General features: G+C 43.1%; 1 protein-coding gene across 2 annotated transcripts; it reads left to right on the top strand.

Annotated features, from left to right (window-relative positions):
• Nucleotides 1-885: 885 nt before the first annotated feature.
• On the top strand, nt 886-14,094 carry LOC138948060 (putative protein-lysine deacylase ABHD14B). 2 transcript variants are annotated; one of them, XM_070319589.1, is made up of 6 exons: nt 886-1,582; nt 2,954-3,149; nt 6,673-6,788; nt 9,350-9,506; nt 10,564-10,799; nt 13,741-14,094. In XM_070319589.1, exons 2-6 carry the CDS (start codon nt 2,972-2,974, stop codon nt 13,924-13,926), a joined length of 873 nt encoding a protein of 290 aa, XP_070175690.1. In that variant the 5' UTR covers nt 886-1,582; nt 2,954-2,971; the 3' UTR covers nt 13,927-14,094. The 2 variants fall into 2 exon arrangements, with proteins under 2 accessions (XP_070175690.1, XP_070175689.1); XM_070319588.1 differs by having other exon boundaries at nt 888-1,582; nt 6,628-6,788.
• Nucleotides 14,095-19,171: the final 5,077 nt, after the last annotated feature.

Raw genomic sequence — 19,171 nt, 5'->3', positions numbered from 1 at the left:
AATATGGATGATGGCTGGCATATCCAGTACGATCACAGAGGCTTCTTTTGCTGCAGGAGAGCGTCCAGGATCAGGCATTCCAGGCAGGCAGCCAAGAAGAGCAGACTTTGTACCTGACATCAGTTTTCCACGATCACACAAGGAAGGAGGCTCACGCTGAATCTCATGTCTGAAAAAGTCGTCCATATCACCATCAGGTCGTCCTAGCAAGGACAGAAACAACTTGGTGATGAGCGCCGCATTTTCCCTTGCTGATCCCAACTTGTTAGTGCCCTTCTTCAGGTCCACAGGTGGCCGGTTGCTGAAAGTGTACAAATTGGCCCTTGGGATAACATCAGACAATGGTTTGAAGCAAGTTTCAAGTCTGTCTCTTACAAACTCTGTAAACATGGCCTTGCCGATGTTTGGAGATTCCCTCAAGCAGTTGACAATTACTGGGTCCTTGACTTCACCGGTGTCCAGTGTGACGAGCTGGGAGCCTGTCTCTTTGAATGGGTTGACCACTGTTCCCCCTTTTACAAGATAGAGCAGTGCTTTGAGATGTTTCAGGAACTTGTTTTGTTCAGCAACAGAAGACTCTGGGTGCTCTAAATTGACTTCTCTGTTTGAAGCTGAAAGACTTTCATTTTCAAATTCATCAATGACTCTCAGGACCTCTGGTTTTGAGAGTTCAATAACCTCTTTTTTCTGGCTGACCGTAGAGTCATTTTGCTCCACTGTCCTCCTTCGGGAATTTGATGCTGTGCTCCTGGCTCTGGTCAAGCGCCATGAGGGAGAACTTCTTGTCACTGCGCTGCACAACGAACTTCCCTTCCTCAAAGGCTTCAGTGGACACTTGGATGGGTCTCTGGCAGACAAGCCATGTCCTCAGTCGGGAAGACGTGGCATCCAGCGGGCATATAGTTTGTGTGCCCAAAAGCAAAAAAACATGGGCTATGAAGGGGGCCATTTTGAATGGCATATATACCTTTTCAGCTTAACTGGTGAGACTGAGATATTCAAGGAGTTCAGAAATAGACTCCCAGTGGTCGAAAACATGGGTATAGAGACTAATTGTTTCTTTTTAAGTTGAGTAGGTTCAGAGTTATTACACTCTGAAATGAAATGACCTTGAAAATGACATATGAATGACCTTTGACGTTAAAATGACCTCCAAACGTCAAATCCATCTTGGATATGGGTTGCTTGCACTAAAACACATGTAAAAAGTTGTATTTCTCAATGTTGTAGTGGTAACAATGGGTGTAATTTAGCAGTCCTTTTTCCGGGTGGCGGCCATATTGGATTTTGCGCAAACAGACCAATCGAGGTCGAGCTCAATTTGTTTGCGATGGTTTTTGAAAACCTTGTGTCCATACCTACCACCATGCCAAATTTCAAAGACTCTTCACAAAGTGCACGATCATTCTGAATTCCTTCTCAGCTAAGACACTTTTGCCACATCTGGCGTCCTGTATATTTTGCCTGCAAGAAAGACAACTCACAACGACGTTTGTTTATCAATTCAAGGGAAGTCAGTCACCCAGGCGATTTTTGACAACACTGTGACTGTAATCTTTAGAAATCGAACATCGTGCAAGAGGTAGGTAAGCTTAGTTCATGTGAAAAGCCCATTGCAGGTTGCAGAGTTGATGTTTGAAACTGCAAAATGAAGACAGGACAGAAGAATGGCGATAATGAATGGTTGTTGAAGCAGACAGGACGGGGAAAGGCGGTAGGGACGGAGGTGGTTTCACTGTCAGTGATGCGTCGCGTTAGTTGCACCGTTAGATGCACATTAGTCATTACAGTGTCGACGTGTCTACCTCTCATTGCTCAGAGTCAGATTTGTACCTCTTGCGTGTCGAATGTCATGATATGATTTTGCGCACATCTTGATTCGCTTGCACTTTATTTTGCGCTGAGGAAAATCTGTACCATTCTACCAATCTTAGATCGTGCGCTTTCATCGACTCGACTGAGTTCGTTAATCAATCGATGGTCTATTGAGCAGTAAGTATACGGTATAGCAGTCACTGCGTGTGATCCGAGGCATATTGAGCTGCTCAATATTCTGTAATGAGCGAGATTACTGTACATCTCTCTCTCTCTCTCTCTCTCTCTCTCTCTCTCTCTCTCTCTCTCTCTCTGTTTTATAGTCTACGTGTCCATCTGTATGTCTCGCTCACTATATTTCTGTCTGTCCCTCCCCTGGTAATTATTTGGATTCATATGTGTCCGTCTGTCCGTGGACAAAACAATTACCGTTGTGGTTTTCAAGCTATACCTCTGAAACTTTGTACACTTATATAAGGTTTGATGATCTGACGAAATGACCCCAGTTTGGTTGACCTTCGTCAAATTTTGCGGTCACTGCGGGGTCATGTTTGTTTCAGAATTATTTAACGTTGAGGTTATCTCGCCTGTTTTTGAAGCTAGAGCTTTGAATCCTTGCACACTTCTAGGATTTGATAATCTCCCAACTTGACCTAAGTTTGGTTGACCCTCGTCAAGTTTTGGGGACACAGGCCGGGGGTCCTGTTTGATTCATAATAACTTAACATTGACGTTATTTCAGGCGTTTTTGAAGCGAGAGGGGGACAGGGTCATAGGTAGTGGAATTTTCCTTTTAAGGCCTACAATACCCTGAGACAATCAGGTCTTAAAATGGGGTTAAACTGACAGAGGTTATGAACAGAATATCTTAGAAAACAGGGTCTTGAAAATGACTGAGAAGGGAGGAAGTCTTCTATGGGCTAAGGTGGTTTGGGGAGGGGCAGCGATAACAGAGACGAGTCGTGGCTAAGCATTTGCTTTTCTTGTTGTGAGTGGGAAGGTGGAGGGGGGGGATAATTTAGTCATGCCCTGCCAAGCTTACAATGCGGGGAAGGCTCTGATCAAGCAATACACACCCTCAACAAGCTATAACCAGCAGCCATGGTAGTTAACTCATCTTTTTTTTAAATCTTTGAAGGTGAAGAGAAGAAGACTGATGGCGCCCTCTGGTATCAGTCTCAATAAACCGGCTGCCATCACCATCCTGGTGCTGGTGGCAGGGGGAGTAATCATGTACCGATGGGGCTGGTCATCTCCCCACAGCAGTGCGGCGGAGACAGACATCAGTAATGCTGGCAGCAAGAAGGGCAACGCTGACATCAAGCCGCCGGATGGTACGTAGCGTCAGTGAGACTGTGACAGGCTCAGTAGATAATGGTTGGAAATAGCTCTTGTTCAGACTACAACCCTCCCTTTTTCTTCTTCTTCTTCTTCTGCGTTCGTGGGCTGAAACTCCCACGTACACTCGTGTTTTTTGCACGAGTGGAATTTTACGTGTATGACCGTTTTTTACCCCGCCATTTAGGCAGCCATACGCCGTTTTCGGAGGAAGCATGCTGGGTATTTTCGTGTTTCTATAACCCACCGAACTCTGACATGGATTACAGGATCTTTTTCGTGCGCACTTGGTCTTGTGCTTGCGGTGTACACACGGGGGTGTTCAGACACCGAGGAGAGTCTGCACACAAAGTTGACTCTGAGAAATAAATCTCTCGCCGAACGTGGGGACGAACTCAAGCTGACAGCGGCCAACTGGATACAAATCTAGCGCGCTACCAACTGAGCTACATCCCCGCCACCCTCCCTTTTTAATTTAAGACCTCCAAAATTGGGAGAAAATCAGGTCTTAAAAAGGAGGGAGTCTTAACGTGGGGCTAAATTTACAGATGTTATGAACAAAACGTCTGAGAAAACAGGGTCTTAACACTTTCTACCCCACCTATGTTGACCAAGGTTTTTTTTAGCCGAGATCAGCTGTGCTGCAGCAGGTCACTCAGAATTGTAGTAACTGTGTACCAACACGATGGAATGCAGGCGTTAGATCGACGTTACAGGAAGCGACTGAAGTGACTGTGTGTACGGATATATCCGTACTGGGTCAGATAGAGCCATATGAGTGGGTACGGATATATCTGTACCTGGGAGACAATGAGTTAAATGGGACGGAGTTTTACATTGGGGAGGGGGGGTCTTAAAGAAACTTTAGATGGTCCAAGGACCAGGAAGTCGACATTCTTGCTTTGGGAGGGCGCATTCCTTATTAAAAAATGAACCCAAGTGGAGCGAGTTTTTTTTCTTTTTACATTTAGTCAAGTTATGACTAAATGTTTTAACATCGAGGGGGGAATCGAGACGAGGGTCGTGGTGTATGTGTGTGTGTGTGTGTGTGTGCGTGCGTGTAGAGCGATTCAGACCAAACTACTGGACCGATCTTTATGAAATTTGACATGAAAGTTCCTGGGTATGATATCCCCATACGTTTTTTTCATTTTTTTTATAAATGTCTTTGATGACGTCATATCCGGCTTTTCGTGAAAGTTGAGGCGGCACTGTCACGCCCTCATTTTTCAACCAAATTGGTTGAAATTTTGGTCAAGTATTGTTCGACGAAGCCCGGACTTCGGTATTGCATTTCAACGTGGTGGCTTTGGTCATTAAAAATCTGAAAATTGTAAAAAAAATATTTCTTTTATAAAACGATCCAAATTTACGTTCATCTTATTCTCCATCATTTGCTGATTCCAAAAACATATAAATATGTTATATTTGGATTAAAAACAAGCTCTGAAAATTAAATATATACAAATTATTATCAAAATTAAATTGTCGAAATCAATTTAAAAACACTTTCATCTTATTCCTTGTCGGTTCCTGATTCCAAAAACATATAGATATGTTTGGATTAAAAACACGCTCAGAAAGTTAAAACAAAGAGAGGTACAGAAAAGCGTGCTATCGTTCTCAGCGCAACTACTACCCCGCTCTTCTTGTCAATTTCACTGCCTTTGCCGTGAGCGGTGGACTGACGATGTTACGAGTATACGGTCTTGCTGCGTTGCATTGCGTTTAGTTTCATTCTGTGAGTTTGACAGCTACTTGACTAAATGTTGTATTTTCGCCTTACGCGACTTGTTTTTTTTCTTTACTTTTTCTTTACTTAATTGTCCCATCGTTGGGAAATTTGGGTCGCTTCCTCCCAGTGGAAAGCTAGCAGCAACGGACTCGCGCTACCCAGGTGTCTGCGTGTTTAGGTGTACTTATGGCAGAATGACCAAGGTCTTTTACGTGCCATTGTGGTGACACGGGGGTGGGACATGGTTTCCATCTCTTGGTCTGCACATAAAGTTGACCCGTGTCCATCCCGGCCCGAATTCTAACCAGGGACCTTACGATCACTGACAAGTCCAGTGCTCTACCAACTGAGCTACCGGGGCCCCAGTTTGTGTGGAGCCTCGCCTTGTTACAGCCTTGCTGCTTCTGTGCTGAGTGGGAATTGTTGCGGAATTAGCTTTGTAAGGCCAACAAAAAAAAATAGTCTGTTTACATGTGTTTGTTTATAAGGCGGAAGTGACCTCCCCTTGTACACAATAGGCCCTCAGAGGAAGCCTACGGACAGACTAGAATAGAACATGCACATAACACTGAAGGTCTGCACAGCACACTCACACACAGCAATACAGCACACCGTCTTGTACCTCCTTCTGCCCTGCCGAAGTTGGGGTATCCTTTTTAATCCACCGAACAATTAATATCCACAGCCATGTGTGTCTCCTGCCTCCGAACACACACGCTACAGAGCTCGACTCGATGTGCGCAGTTTCGTATAAATATTATTTTCCAAATTTCCCCACTGTGTTTTATAAAATAATCATATTATGAAAGCACATACATTCTTATCTTAGTTGTTATGTATTCATTGTTAGAAAACATCGGCATTATTCATGTTTTACTTTAAACGCAATCATTGTTATTTATAGATCACAGGCACTTGATGTAAGTAGATCACACACGTGTAAATGTTGTGCCCAGTCCTTGTTTTTGTTTCTGTTATTATTTTAGTTAGCAGGTCTAGTTGAGCACGTATTAAGTATCATGTACCCACTACTAGTCATTGTGCATTTTAGTTAATGGACTGATGATGTCATTTGTATGGAGTCGACGCACGTGCGAGGATATGTATGTGTGGGAGGGGGGGGGCGCGGGAGATGGAAGCTTGCTGTATGTTATGTAATGTATATATTGTGTGTGATACGTGGAAATGTGATACTATTTATTTGCATGTATGATACAGGTACAAATGTGATAATTGTAGGCTTATACTAGTGATTACTGTGTGTGATACATGAAATGTGATATGAATGCTGTTTTTATATGTTATACTCTTACTTTCTCCCAAGCGCAAGACAAATTCTTCTTTGAAAATTGAAGCCAATAAAATTTGAGTTGAGTTGAGTTGAGTTGAGTTGAGTAACATAGGCCCAAAAAATAGGGTCGATATGTCGGGATTTTTATTTATTTAATTAAATTTTGCCAAAAAACAAAGATTTTTTTTTTTTTTTTTTTTTTTTCTCCCAAATACCAAACAAAAAGGCTAGGGTCGCGCGAAAAAATAGGGTCGGTAGGGATACCGTAAACAGACTATTTATTTTTGTGTGCCTAACGGACACCTGCGTCAACCTGCACAATGACCATGAAAACATACCCACTCTGCACAGAGAGCAGCCAGGCTGTTGCAACTTGCATTAAAATTGGAGAATTCTCTGACAATATGTAAGAACCTGGAAAGTATTCTTTACACCATCGTTTACACAGGAAAGAAGATAGCCTTACCAAGTGAGCTGCCTCTTACATTGACAGACAGCAAGATGTCGAAGGAAATAGACGTGAACAAGCTGCCAGACTTCCCCCTCAGTCCAGATATCAACGCCACCGCAATAAAGATGATAACCATTGATGTCAAAGTCAAGGACAAGGTAAGCTGGCCAGGCCTGATATTTTGTTACCTGAGAAAATGTTGAGAAAATCAGGTCTTAATAGGAAGGGGGTCTTAGAATGGTCAGTTTACAGACCAGAAAATCTGAACCAATTAGCTTGGTCTTAGAACGGTCAGTTTACAGACCAGAAAATCTGAACCAATTAGCTTGGTCTTAGAACGGTCAGTTTACAGACCAGAAAATCTCAACCAATTAGCTTGGTCTTAGAACGGTCAGTTTACAGACCAGAAAATCTCAACCAATTAGCTTGGTCTTAGAACGGTCAGTTTACAGACCAGAAAATCTGAACCAATTAGCTTGGTCTTAGAATGGTCAGTTTACAGACCAGAAAATCTGAACCAATTAGCTTGGTCTTAGAACTTTCAGTTTACAGACCAGAAAATCTGGACCAATTAGCTTGGTCTTAGAACGGTCAGTTTACAGACCAGAAAATCTGAACCAATTAGCTTGGTCTTAGAACGGTCAGTTTACAGACCAGAAAATCTGAACCAATTAGCTTGGTCTTAGAATGGTCAGTTTACAGACCAGAAAATCTCAACCAATTAGCTTGGTCTTAGAACGGTCAGTTTACAGACCAGAAAATCTGAACCAATTAGCTTGGTCTTAGAACGGTCAGTTTACAGAGCAGAAAATCTGAACCAATTAGCTTGGTCTTGAAAGGAAGGGGTGAGGTACTCAAATTGTTTGGGAGGGCGGGGATGTAGCTCAGTCGGTAGCGCGCTGGATTTGTATCCAGTTGGCCGCTGTCAGCGTGAGTTCGTCCCCACGTTCGGTGAGAGATTTATTTCTCAGAGTCAACTTTGTGTGCAGACTCTCCTCGGTGTCCGAACACCCCCGTGTGTACACGCAAGCACAAGACCAAGTGCGCACGAAAAATATCCTGTAATCCATGTCAGAGTTCGGTGGGTTATAGAAACACGAAAATACCCAGCATGCTTCCTCCGAAAATGGCGTATGGCTGCCTAAATGGCGGGGTAAAAAACGGTCATACACGTAAAATTCCACTCGTGCAAAAAACACGAGTGTACGTGGGAGTTTCAGCCCACGAACACAGAAGAAGAAGTTTTGGGTGAGAGGGTTGTCCACAACAGGCAGAATTCCATTTCCAGCATTTTCAAAGGTCAAGACATCATTCTTGAGATCCTCAGATTTTCTTCTTTTGTTTGATGGGGGGGGGGGGGGGGGGATGCTTTGGGGCTTTTTTTGTGTGCAGTCTTAAGAGTTCGTGCCTGGAAAGGTCCTTTTCGTGAATCCTCTAAATCCGTGGAGAAATTGTAGGGGTATAATTTTATGTGATAGGTGTTCGCTACCGACTTCTCCATCCGTCGATCTCGCAAACTATTCTCAAATGGCTCGTTCCCATACCGCTTGCCATCTTCAAAATGTTTGGGTCACCGAGACAGCGTGCGACTCCTTTTTTTTATGTAAAGACCACTTTTGTAAGCTAACCAAGACTGACCGGAAATGTCTAACCCAAACCATCAGGAATCAAAAAAAAAGAAAGGTAAGTTGTTGGAACGTTTGTTATTGACAAAAATACATTACATTCACAAATATATATCGACCCAACGGTCTTTTAAGTGCACAAACAAACAATTAGTTAGGAAAACTTATCTTGATGGAATTTTCTTTCACCTGCCACGAAGCCGCAAGTGAATGAATAATAATGAATGAATGTAGTATTCATTCGCTTGCGGCTTTGTGGCTAGGCGGAAGAAAATTCCATCAGGTAAGTTTTCGTAACTAATTGTTTGTTTGTGCACTTAAAGGACCGTTGGGTGGATATATATTTGTGAATGTAACATTTGTTTTGTCAATAACAAACGTTCCAACAACTTACCTTTCTTGTTTTTTGATTCTGAATTTCGGAACGTTGGCAGTCTCTGTGTTTTTGGATTTCCAAACCATCTGGGTTCAAAAAGGGTGACGCAAAGCCGTTGTTTGTAACTTTGCAGGCTCTTGACTGAACTCGATTGAGTTTTGCAGGAGACAAAAATAATGTTTTGGAAGCTGTGTGCCGACAAGAAAGCTCGTGTATTTAAAATAGACATCATAATTGTGTGCAATAAAAACAAACAAAACGTCAACTGGCTTGCAGGGAGCATTAACCACAACAGTCAAACAGCACTACGGAAAGACAACACTGTTGACCTGTTTCAGACACTGTTGACCTGTTTCAGACACTGTTGACCTGTTTCAGACACCGTTAACCTGTTTCAGACACCGTTGACCTGTTTCAGACACTGTTGACCTGTTTCAGACACTGTTGACCTGTTTCAGACACTGTTGACCTGTTTCAGACACTGTTGACCTGTTTCAGACACTGTTGACATGTTTCAGACACTGTTGACCTGTTTTAGACACTGTTGGCCTGTTTCAGACACTGTTGACATGTTCCAGACACTGTTGACCTGTTTCAGACACTGTTGGTCTGTTTCTGACACTGTTGACCTGTTTCAGACACTGTTGGTCTGTTTCAGACTCTGTTGACCTGTTTTAGACTCTGTTGACCTGTTTCAGACTCTGTTGACCTGTTTCAGACACTGAAAATCAATAGCCGGCAGACAGGGCCAGCTGAAAGCCCCACACTGACAGTTCTCCTGCTGCACGGCCAGGCCTTCACCTCACAGGACTGGATTAGAACGCTGCGGCTGCTGGCATCCTGGGGATACAAGGCTGTTGCTATAGATTTGCCAGGTGAGATACATAACAGTTGGTCACGATCTGTTGCCATAGATTTGCCAGGTGAGATGGATAACAGTTGTGTCATGATCTGTTGCCATAGATTTGCCAGGTGAGATAGATAACAGTTGTGTCACGGACGGGCGCTGTGGCGGGGTGGTAAGACGTCGGCCTCTTAACCGGAAGGTCGAGGGTTCGAATCGCGGCCGCCTGGTGGGTTAAGTGTGGAAATTTTTCCGATCTCCCAGGTCAACTTATCCCCCTTCGTGTGTACACGCAAGCACAAGACCAAGTGCGCACGGAAAAGATCCTGTAATCCATGTCAGAGTTCGGTGGGTAATAGAAACACGAAAATACCCAGCATGCTTCCTCAGAAAGCGGCGTATGGCTGCCTAAATGGCGGGGTAAAAACGGTTATACACGTAAAATCCCATACGTGCAAAAACACGAGTGTACGTGGGAGTTTCAGCCCACGAACGCAGAAGAAGAAGAAGAAGTTGTTTCACGACCTGTTGCCATAGATTTGCCAGGTGAGATAGATAACAGTTGTGTCACGATCTGTTGCCATATACTTGCCAGGTAAGATAGATAACAGTTGTGTCACGGAGCTGTTGCCATAGATTTGCCAGGTGAGATAGATAACAGTTGTGTCACGATCTGTTGCCATATACTTGCCAGGTAAGATAGATAACAGTTGTGTCACGGAGCTGTTGCCATAGATTTGCCAGGTGAGATAGATAACAGTTGTGTCCTGGAGCTGTTACCATAGACTTTCCAGGGGAGATAGTTAACAGGTGTGTCACATAGCTGTTGCTATAGAATTTTCAGGCAAGAAAGATAGCAGTTGTGTCACAGAGCTATTGCCATAGTTAATCCACCTGTGCAATGCATATTTGATGCAAGATGAAAATCATTTTGACTGGTTAGAACACACATTTTTGGTAAAGTTATGGAGAAAGTAAGTATGCACTTGGTACCCCACATGTGTTTTTTTACTGCTGTATCTTGACTTAATTGAACAAAATTTTGTTCAAACCAAACACATCACACCCACTTTTCTTTTCTTTTTTAGATTTTGGCAAAAGTAAGGCTGAATCACTTGGTGACGCCTCCGAAGAGGAGTTCATGACTGCCCTCGTTGGGACGCTGGGATCAGCCCCAGTCATCGTCAGCCCCTCCATGAGCGGCCGTTTCTCCTTGCCGTACCTCTTCTCCGACCGTAGCGACAGCGAGCAGCGAGCCGCAGCCTTCATTCCCGTCGCCCCTGTCATGACCGACAAGTTCAAGGCCAACTACCCTAAGAGTCAGGTAGGGGCTTGTTGTGGGGGGGGGGGGGGGGGGGGGTAATTGCTCCTCTTACTGAAACAAGAGCATGTGACATGTCACTGCCTTTATTTTTGTCAACCCTCTCATGATTGAGAAGTTCAGCTACCCTAAGAGTCAGGTACGGGTTCATTTGAGGTGTGGAGGGGAGGGCGCATGTAGGTTCTTCTTCTTCTTTCTTTAGACTGCCGCCTTCATCGAGGTGAAGATTCTGCAGACAATTATTAACTGTGCCTAAGCAATTTTGCCAGGAAAGACCCTTTTGTCAATCGTGGGATCTTTAACGTGCACACCCAATGTAGTGTACATGGGGGGAGGGTTCGGACACCGAAGAGAGTCTGCACACAAAGTTGACTCTGAAATAAATTTCCGCCGAACCTGGGATCGAACTCACGCTGACAGCGGCCAACTGAATACAAATCCAGCGCGCTACCAACTGAGCTATATCCCCGCCCCAATGGTTATAACACATGTTGTAGCGACAGCTCAAAGAATGATGCAATCACCTTCATTTTTTGTTGCCTCATAAACATCATGAGTGCAAAGTGCGTCGCGATATAACCTCCGTGGTTGAAAACGACGTTAAACACCAAATAAAGTAAAGTGCAAAGTGCAAGGCCACCCAGGAAGGAAGGGGGGGAGGGGGGGGGGGGGGGTTCCTCTGCACCTGCCTGTGTGTTAACAATAATGGTTTTAAAGTGTCTTTGTGTTTGGATAACGATTATCTGACTATGCTTTGTGATTCAGAAAATCTCCCTTTTATGACCTTCAGAAATCCGAGAAAATCAGCTCTTAAGGAGGTAGTTTTACATAGAGGTAAATTTACAGAAGTTAAAAACAAAACATCTGAAAAACAAGTACAAGAACAAGAATTTATTTTGCCATATAGTATAACAGACATTGGAATTTGGGGTGTAAAGGGTCTTGAAAGGGGGGTTCCACTCTACTGATAGATTCCCTCCCTTGGGTGTTACAGGTGCCAACACTGATAGATTCCCTCCCTTGGGTGTTACAGGTGCCAACACTGATAGATTCCCTCCCTTGGGTGTTACAGGTGCCAACACTGATAGATTCCCTCCCTTGGGTGTTACAGGTGCCAACACTGATAGATTCCCTCCCTTGGGTGTTACAGGTGTCAACACTGATAGTGTAGATTCCCTGCCTTGGGTGTTACAGGTGCCAACACTGATAGATTCCCTGCCTTGGGTGTTACAGGTGCTAACACTGATAGATTCTCTGCCTTGGGTGTTACAGGTGCCAACACTGATAGATTCGCTGCCTTGGGTGTTACAGGTGTCAACACTGATAGATTCCCTGCCTTGGGTGTTACAGGTGCTAACACTGATAGATTCTCTGCCTTGGGTGTTACAGGTGCCAACACTGATAGTGTAGATTCCCTGCCTTGGGTGTTTATACAGGTGCCAACACTGATAGTGTAGATTCCCTCCCTTGGGTGTTACAGGTGCCAACACTGATAGATTCCCTGCCTTGGGTGTTACAGGTGCCAACACTGATAGTGTAGATTACCTGCCTTGGGTGTTACAGGTGCCAACACTGATAGATTCCCTCCCTTGGGTGTTACAGGTGTCAACACTGATAGTGTAGATTCCCTGCCTTGGGTGTTACAGGTGCCAACACTGATAGATTCCCTGCCTTGGGTGTTACAGGTGCCAACACTGATAGATTCCCTGCCTTGGGTGTTACAGGTGCCAACACTGATAGATTCCCTGCCTTGGGTGTTACAGGTGCCAACACTGATAGATTCCCTGCCTTGGGTGTTACAGGTGCCAACACTGATAATGTAGATTCCCTGCCTTGGGTGTTACAGGTGCCAACACTGATAGTGTAGATTCCCTGCCTTGGGTGTTACAGGTGTCAACACTGATAGATTCCCTGCCTTGGGTGTTACAGGTGCCAACACTGATAGATTCCCTGCCTTGGGTGTTACAGGTGTGAACACTGATAGATTCCCTGCCTTGGGTGTTACAGGTGCCAACACTGATAGATTCCCTGCCTTGGGTGTTACAGGTGTCAACACTGATAGATTCCCTCCCTTGGGTGTTACAGGTGTCAACACTGATAGATTCCCTGCCTTGGGTGTTACAGGTGCTAACACTGATAGATTCTCTGCCTTGGGTGTTACAGGTGCCAACACTGATAGATTCCCTGCCTTGGGTGTTACATGTGCCAACACTGATAGTGTAGATTCCCTCCATTGGGTGTTACAGGTGCCAACACTGATAGATTCCTTGCCTTGGGTGTTACAGGTGCCAACACTGATAGTGTAGATTCCTTGCCTTGGGTGTTACATGTGCCAACACTGATAGTGTAGATTCCCTGCCTTGGGTGTTACAGGTGTCAACACTGATAGTGTAGATTCCCTGCCTTGGGTGTTACAGGTGCCAACACTGATAGATTCCCTGCCTTGGGTGTTACAGGTGCCAACACTGATAGTGTAGATTCCCTGCCTTGGGTGTTACAGGTGCCAACACTGATAGTGTAGATTCCCTGCCTTGGGTGTTACAGGTGCCAACACTGATAGTGTAGATTCCCTGCCTTGGGTGTTACAGGTGCCAACACTGATAGATTCCCTGCCTTGGGTGTTACAGGTGCCAACACTGATAGATTCCCTGCCTTGGGTGTTACAGGTGCCAACACTGATAGTGTAGATTCCCTGCCTTGGGTGTTACAGGTGCCAACACTGATAGATTCCCTGCCTTGGGTGTTACAGGTGCCAACACTGATAGATTCCCTGCCTTGGGTGTTACAGGTGCCAACACTGATAGATTCCCTGCCTTGGGTGTTACAGGTGCCAACACTGATAGATTCCCTGCCTTGGGTGTTACAGGTGCCAACACTGATAGATTCCTTACCTTGGGTGTTACAGGTGCCAACACTGATAGATTCCCTGCCTTGGGTGTTACAGGTGCCAACACTGATAGTGTATGGAACCGAGGACAAAAATCTTGGCACAAAGAGCAGAGCGGATCTCCAGGCGCTGCCCAAAGCTCAGATCGCCCCCATCCCTGGAGCTGGACATGCGTGCTACATGGACAAGCCCGACCTTTTCCGCAATGTTCTGCATTACTTCTTGACCAGTCTGACCAAATGATCCGACACTCTGGTTAGCATGGCTGTTTGGCTGCTTTGGGTTGGAGGTTTGTGTGTGTGTGTTGGGGGGGGGGAGTGAGTATATATGTGTGTGTTGGTTGTACACGTGTGTGTGTGTGTGTGTGTCGGGTAGGGACATGTGTGTTGGGTGCATGGGGACATGTGGGTGTGTCGGGTGGGGACATGTGGGTGTGTTGGGGGGACATGTGGGTGTGTTGGGTGGGGACATGTGGGTGTGTTGGGTGGGGACATGTGGGTGTGTTGGGTGGGGACATGTGGGTGTGTTGGGTGGGGACATATGGGTGTGTCGGGTGGGGACATATGGGTGTGTCGGGTGGGGACATATGGGTGTGTCGGGTGGGGACATGTGTGTTGGGTGCATGGGGACATGTGGGTGTGTCGGGTGGGGACATGTGGGTGTGTGTCGTGTGGGGACATGTGGGTGTGTGTGTCGGGTGGGGACGTGTGGGTGTGCAGGGAGGGAAAGGAGGGTGGGTGTGTTTAAAGGCGAGGTGTGCGCGCCTTCGTGTGCGAGGCTGGTACTAGAAATTGTTCATACGAAATGACAAACACAGGTTACAAGCGATAACGCGCAAAGATACTGGTTTATTACTCTACATCTGATTACTAGATATCAGTATTGCATATTATGATACAGTATTGCATATTGCGGTAAAAAAACTAAGTCTCACGCGTAAAGGTAGTTAAATAACGCTCCACAAACACTGGTCACAACAAGGTGCCATGATAAAAACACGGTTTACTTCCTTTACACCGTAAAAGGGCTGAAGCAAAAAGTATTCACAACAAAAAATAGGTGAAGGCATGCCACATCGGCATGCACACGAGGCCTTTGCATGTGTGTGGAACAACACTGTTCTTTCACGAAATAGCCCAAGAAAAGTGATGACAAAATACCATGACGCTTGTGAAAAAAAAAATACAGAAAAGGTAATGGTAAAAAAAAGCCTAAAGGGATTGATGAAAATATATCCCCCCAAAAGAAATGATGAAAACAACTACCACAAGAGTGAGTGTTGAGAAAATTCCCAAAATGGAATAATGAACAAGCACCCCAAATGAAGGAATTAGTGAAGGAAAAAAAGTCGTGTCAGAACAAGAAGAGAACCATGTGTCTTGTCTATTTGTGATGTATGTGTGTAGTGTTGTTTGTAGCGTTGTGTGTAGTGTTGTGTGTAGTGTTGTGTGTAGTGTAGTGTTGTGTGTAGTGTTGTGTGTAGTGTTGTGTGTAGCGTTGTGTGTAGTGTTGTGTGTAGTGTTGTGTGTAGTGTTGTGTGTAGTGTTGTGTGTAGTGTTGTGTGTAGTGTTGTGTGTAGTGTTGTGTGTAGTGTTGTGTGTAGTGTAGTGTTGTGTGTAGTGTTGTGTGTAGTGTTGTGTGTAGTGTTGTGTGTAGCGTTGTGTGTAGCGTTGTGTGTAGTGTTGTGTGTAGTGTTGTGTGTAGTGTTGTGTGTAGTGTTGTGTGTAGTGTTGTGTGTAGTGTTGTGTGTAGCGTTGTGTGTAGCGTTGTGTGTAGCGTTGTGTGTAGCGTTGTGTGTAGTGTTGTGTGTAGTGATGTGTGTAGTGATGTGTGTAGTGTTGTGTGTAGTGTTGTGTGTAGTGATGTGTGTAGTGTTGTGTGTAGTGTTGTGTGTAGTGATGTGTGTAGCGTTGTGTGTAGTGTTGTGTGTAGTGTTGTGTGTAGTGTTGTGTGTAGTGTTGTGTGTAGTGTTGTGTGTAGCGTTGTGTGTAGCGTTGTGTGTAGCGTTGTGTGTAGTGTTGTGTGTAGTGTTGTGTGCGTATAGTGTTAGGAAGAGTGTGATGTATGCATGTGTGATGTCATGCTTCATGTGCGTATGTAGCGTTCAGTGCATGTAGTGTTATGAAGAATGTGATGTTTTTATGTGATATTTCATGTGCGTGCGTAGCGTTGTGTGCGTGTAGTGTTATGAAGAATGTGATGTATGCATGTGTTATGTGATATTTCATGCGCGTGCGTAGCGTTGTGTGCGTGTAGTGTTATGAAGAGTGTGATGTATGCATGTGTGATGTGATGCTTCATGTGCGTGCGTAGCATTGTGTGCGTGTAGTCTTATGAAAAATGTGATGTTTATATGTGATATTTCATGTGCGTGCATAGCGTTGTGTGCGTGTAGTGTTATGAAGAATGTGATGTTTATATGTGATATTTCATGTGCGTGCGTAGCGTTGTGTGCGTGTAGTGTTATGAAGAGTGTGATGTATGCATGTGTGATGTGATGCTTCATGTGCGTGTGTAGCATTGTGTGCGTGTAGTCTTATGAAGAATGTGATACATATATGTGAAGTGTGCTGTGTTAGGTGGACTGTAACATGCACGTATAGCGTTATATAGACTGATGCACATGGTTGACCTGACGCAGACTGTATGTAGATGTACATGTGAGTTTTCTGTACACTGGGATCTGCATATACACAGCATTTGTCGTGTGTAAAATGTAATGCGGACTTGTAACATGATGCAGAGTTGTAGCATTTTGGTTGCATTGACTGTGATGAGAAGACTGTGATGTAGATGACTTGTGTGTGTGGCGGTTAAGGCGGTCCTTCATTAAGCTCAAAGTGGACTTGGCAAAGACTGTGCAAAGTCTGTTTTACCAAAACTTAGTATGAAAACTTTGTGCGGCCAGCCTTGCTTTGCTAAAAGGGCGGTGAGAATATGTATGTTGTATCTCTCAAAGACAGACAGGGCTGTAACTGAAAGAACTTGTGTGTCCTTTGCACTGAGATTGTGCCTTTAGTTTGTGCATCATGACCTTGAAGGTGCTTGGTCCTGAATTAAGCTTAAGTTGACTTCACTGGTCTTTTTACCAAAAATGCACTGCCAAAGCTGCGTGCAACCAGCTTCACAAAGCCGATTTCATTAAGTCGACTTCGTCCAAATAATATAATTAATAATATATAACAAATAATTATTACCAATGAATATCAGGCTTCAGTCAAAGGAAATGAGAATTACACACAAAGATACTCTGTATCTGGTATGACGATGCCTGCACAACTTTATATCTGTTGAGTTTAGCTACTGTTTGTTGGTAGCTATTTAGAAAGTGGAACGCAGAAAGAAAGAAAGTGTGTGCTTGTAATGTTAACAATAACATATTGTGTTTTTTTGATCAGTGGAAATGTTCACAAGATAAACTGAGTGAAACTAAGAGTGGAAGGGAGAGAAAGAGAGAGAGGTATGTGTCTGTGCCTCTGTGAAATAAGAGAGCATGTGCTTTTTTTTTTAATGTTAATTTTTTTTCATTGGAAATTGTCATGATAATTGTCAACTGAGCTGCATTTGTTTCAATGTTGGTGCATATTACTCATTTGAGGGGCAAAAGTAGAAGGTGCTTGATTTTGTTCTGTTGTGCAAACCATGCTCGTAGTCAAGTAATATAGCAGCAACAGCTGAGGGTTGGTTATATGGGTTATTTTTCCTTTCACACTCATCTCATTTCTGAGTTATCTTTCCTTTTAACAATCATCTCATGTCTTGATTATCTTTCCTTTCAATGATCATCTTATAATGCCTTAGTTGTCTTTTTTTTCTGTGATCAATTCATATCTTGACAGTTATCTTTGGTTTCTTTTTTCAAGATGCATCTCATGTATTGATTATCTTTTCTTTTAATGATCATCTCATGTCTCGATTATCTTTTCCTTTAATGATCATCTCATGTCTCGATTATTTTTTCTTTTAATGATCATCTCATGTTTATATTATCTTTTTCTTTAATGATCATCTCATGTCTCGATGATCTTTTCTTTTAATGATCATCTCATGTTTATATTATCTTTTTCTTTAATGATCATCTCATGTCTCGATGATCTTTTCTTTTAATGATCATCTCATGATTATCTTTTCTTTTAATGATCATCTCATGTCTCGATTATCTTTTCCTTTAATGATCATCTCATGTCTCGATTATTTTTTCTTTTAATGATCATCTCATGTCACGATTATCTTTTCTTTTAATGATCATCTCATGTCACGATTATCTTTTCTTTTAATGATCATCTCATGTCTCGATTATCTTTTCCTTTAATGATCATCTCATGTCTCGATTATTTTTTCTTTTAATGATCATCTCATGTTTATATTATCTTTTTCTTTAATGATCATCTCATGTCTCGATGATCTTTTCTTTTAATGATCATCTCATGTCTCGATTATTTTTTCTTTTAATGATCATCTCATGTTTTTATTATCCTTACTTTCAATAGTCATCGTATTTCTTGATTATCTTTCCTTGCAATGATCATCTCATGTATCAATTGATTTAACAGCAGGCTTTATTTACATGAACCATTATTGTAGGTCACCTGCATTCTTATGGTCACTTTTGGGTTTTGCCTAAAATAGATTTAACAATTGTTTTTATAACATGGAACCTCGATCGTACTTGTATTTAAATTTACTATTGAATATGAAAAAAGGAATGATAGAGTACGTGATTACCTTTTTAAAGCAGTTTTGATGTTTTTTTGATGAATTGATTTTACTTGTGGTTGATTATATGCATAACCTGCACTGTCAAAATTCCATAAAATGATGTGAATATTGCTAGAATATGTGGTATTGTTTTGTTTGAATTGTTGGAATTTTATTGTATTATGTTTTTTGCTGTATCTTTAACCAGACAAAAAATTATAAGTGTTGCTGTGAATTGGAAACATGCACGTTTTCTGCTAAACAAGGTAACAGTGTATAGTGGAATCGCCTGTTAAAGACCTTTAAAAATCTGAGTAAATCAGGTCATTGCTGGGAGGGGGTCTTTAAATGGAGGTAAATTGACAGACATGAACAGAAAATCTGAAAACACAAGGTCTTAAAAATGGGGTAGTCTTAAACTGGAGGATGTGAAAAGGGGGTATCAACGGAATAACATACGTTGCTCTGTGCCTAGTATTCAGCGTGTGCTTAAGCTATAGAAAACCCTGTAATGTGATTGGGACATATACTGCATGAAAAAGCCCTGTTTTACAGCGCTATACTCTTTTTTGTGTGCATGTTTATACAACCTATTGTCGCTCTATATTATTGTGAAGAAAGTATGTTAGCAGATGTAACAAAAATGCAAAATGAAAGTGCGACTGAATGTTGATAGTTTGTTTTTTTAGTTCATGTGTTTATGCTGAAGTAGGCGTTGGATTTTGTAGGTACATTTTGTGCTGTCCCGATGACCAGAATTCACATTTTTATCATTGAAATCAGTTCGGTA

The sequence above is a fragment of the Littorina saxatilis genome, linkage group LG15 (assembly GCF_037325665.1).
Source record: "Littorina saxatilis isolate snail1 linkage group LG15, US_GU_Lsax_2.0, whole genome shotgun sequence".
Classification (NCBI taxonomy): domain Eukaryota; kingdom Metazoa; phylum Mollusca; class Gastropoda; order Littorinimorpha; family Littorinidae; genus Littorina; species Littorina saxatilis.
Note: the sequence above shows the minus strand (reverse complement) of the source record. Positions and strands in the feature narration are given on the sequence as shown.